This window comes from Squalius cephalus (assembly GCF_949319135.1).
Source record: "Squalius cephalus genome assembly, contig: scaffold_85, whole genome shotgun sequence".
In the NCBI taxonomy this organism is placed as follows: Eukaryota; Metazoa; Chordata; class Actinopteri; order Cypriniformes; family Leuciscidae; genus Squalius; species Squalius cephalus.
This window is the reverse complement of record NW_027645794.1, coordinates 125,786-127,807: the sequence shown is the minus strand read 5'-3', so window position 1 is coordinate 127,807 and position 2,022 is coordinate 125,786. Positions and strand designations below refer to the sequence as shown.

Below are 2,022 nucleotides of genomic sequence, written 5' to 3'. Positions count from 1 at the left end.
ATGTTCACTTCCTTATCCATGCAAACTTTGCATGTGCACTCCTCTTGAAGTCTTTTTAACTGTTCCTCCATAGGCAAGTCTGAAAGATCTTGACTAGGGGATGCAGCTTCATTTGTCTGGGGCGTCGGGCCACACTCAAATTCCATCTCTAAAGCAGACTTCACCACAGGATTGTTCTCTTGTTCTCTCACAAATTCTCTTGAGTCGCTGTCTCCATTAGTCAATAGCTGCTCAAATAGTCTTGGCAATCTTGCTTGAATCTGATGAACAAACTCTTGGCCCTTTTCTTGCAAGAGGTATTCACAACTTGTCACAATCTTGGCATGCGTCGGGAACAGGAACGCCTTGACACCTTTAAGAAATGGACTCCTGCTGCATTATCTCCGGCCGAGCTTGCCAAAGCTGGTTTCTACTACCTTGGCCAGGGCGACAGAGTGGCTTGCTTCAGTTGTGGAGGCCAGCTTAGCAACTGGGAACCGGGAGATCGTGCAGTATCAGAGCACCAGAGACATTACCCCAGCTGCCGTTTCGTTCGAGGTGACTGTGCAGATAATGTACCTTTATCTAGCCCTTTCAATGTATCGGCAATGCAACGGTGTGAAGAAAGGTTGCTCACATTTGTCTACTGGCCCTCAAGAATAACTGTTCGACCAGACCAATTGGCTAAGGCTGGTTTTTACTATGTTGGTCGTAATGTTGACGTGAAGTGCTTTTGTTGCGATGGTGTACTCGGATGTTGGGAGTCTGGTGATGATCCATGGGTAGAACATGCCAAGTGGTTTCCAAGATGTGAATACCTCGAACGAAACGGCAGCTGGGGTAATGTCTCTGGTGCTCTGATACTGCACGATCTCCCGGTTCCCAGTTGCTAAGCTGGCCTCCACAACTGAAGCAAGTCTTTGCAAGTCTGAAGCAATGTCAAGGCGTTCCTGTTCCCGACGCATGCCAAGATTGTGACAAGTTGTGAATACCTCTTGCAAGAAAAGGGCCAAGAGTTTGTTCATCAGATTCAAGCAAGATTGCCAAGACTATTTGAGCAGCTATTGACTAATGGAGACAGCGACTCAAGAGAATTTGTGAGAGAACAAGAGAACAATCCTGTGGTGAAGTCTGCTTTAGAGATGGAATTTGAGTGTGGCCCGACGCCCCAGACAAATGAAGCTGCATCCCCTAGTCAAGATCTTTCAGACTTGCCTATGGAGGAACAGTTAAAAAGACTTCAAGAGGAGCGCACATGCAAAGTTTGCATGGATAAGGAAGTGAACATTGTCTTCATCCCCTGTGGTCACCTAGTTGTGTGCAAAGAATGTGCACCTTCTCTGCGCAAGTGCCCCATATGTAGAGGCTTGGTCAAAGGCGCTGTCCGTACTTTCCTATCCTAAAGTTTTCCTATCATTTGCATTTAACTTAATAAATAATAAAAACAAAGGAGAAGTTTATTATTTTCACTCAGTCCAGTAACAAAATTTGTTTAAACATTACACGTTTAAAACATATGGCTAAATTGTTCACCATAAGTTCTGTTACACACATTTAGAAAGTAGCTAGGATGCTCAGGCTTTAAGTTAATTTGACCAACAAGATGTTAAAGTTCATAGAGTATTGAGTTAAAATGAAAACGTGATAAATATCGCATCATCATAACTTCAATAGTTATCAAGCACCAGCTGATTTAAGTTTTTCTTCAAACAAAAGTAATTTGCTGATAAATCATCGTACACCTACACGTGTTTTGTTGTATGCACAGATTTTAAGGGTCGCTTATAGAAAGAGGTATCCTTGTCTTTATTTTTAAAAACACAGAACCAGAGAACAGAGAACCTTGTGCGGCATATCCGCATAAAGGGTTAAAATATACATTTTAGCGCTATTTAAAAACTAGGACGGTATAATGTAAATGTCTCAAGTGAAGACATAAAACATAATTTTATCAAATCAAGCCAATTCGTGAATACTGTCATATATGAACAAAGAGAAGACCTAGAGTTCACTAACATTACAGCTAACTGCAGGAAACAGATA

At 42.1% G+C, this 2,022-nt stretch overlaps 1 protein-coding gene across 1 annotated transcript; it reads left to right on the top strand.

Annotated features, from left to right (window-relative positions):
* Positions 1 to 323: 323 nt before the first annotated feature.
* Positions 324 to 1,382, top strand: LOC307154243 (putative inhibitor of apoptosis; the record flags this gene model as incomplete). The annotated part of the gene is made up of 2 exons (XM_079899017.1): positions 324 to 537; positions 982 to 1,382. The coding sequence occupies 2 exons, from the start codon at positions 324 to 326 to the stop codon at positions 1,380 to 1,382; spliced, it is 615 nt and encodes a 204-aa protein (XP_079755143.1).
* Between the last annotated feature and the right edge of the window lie 640 nt (positions 1,383 to 2,022).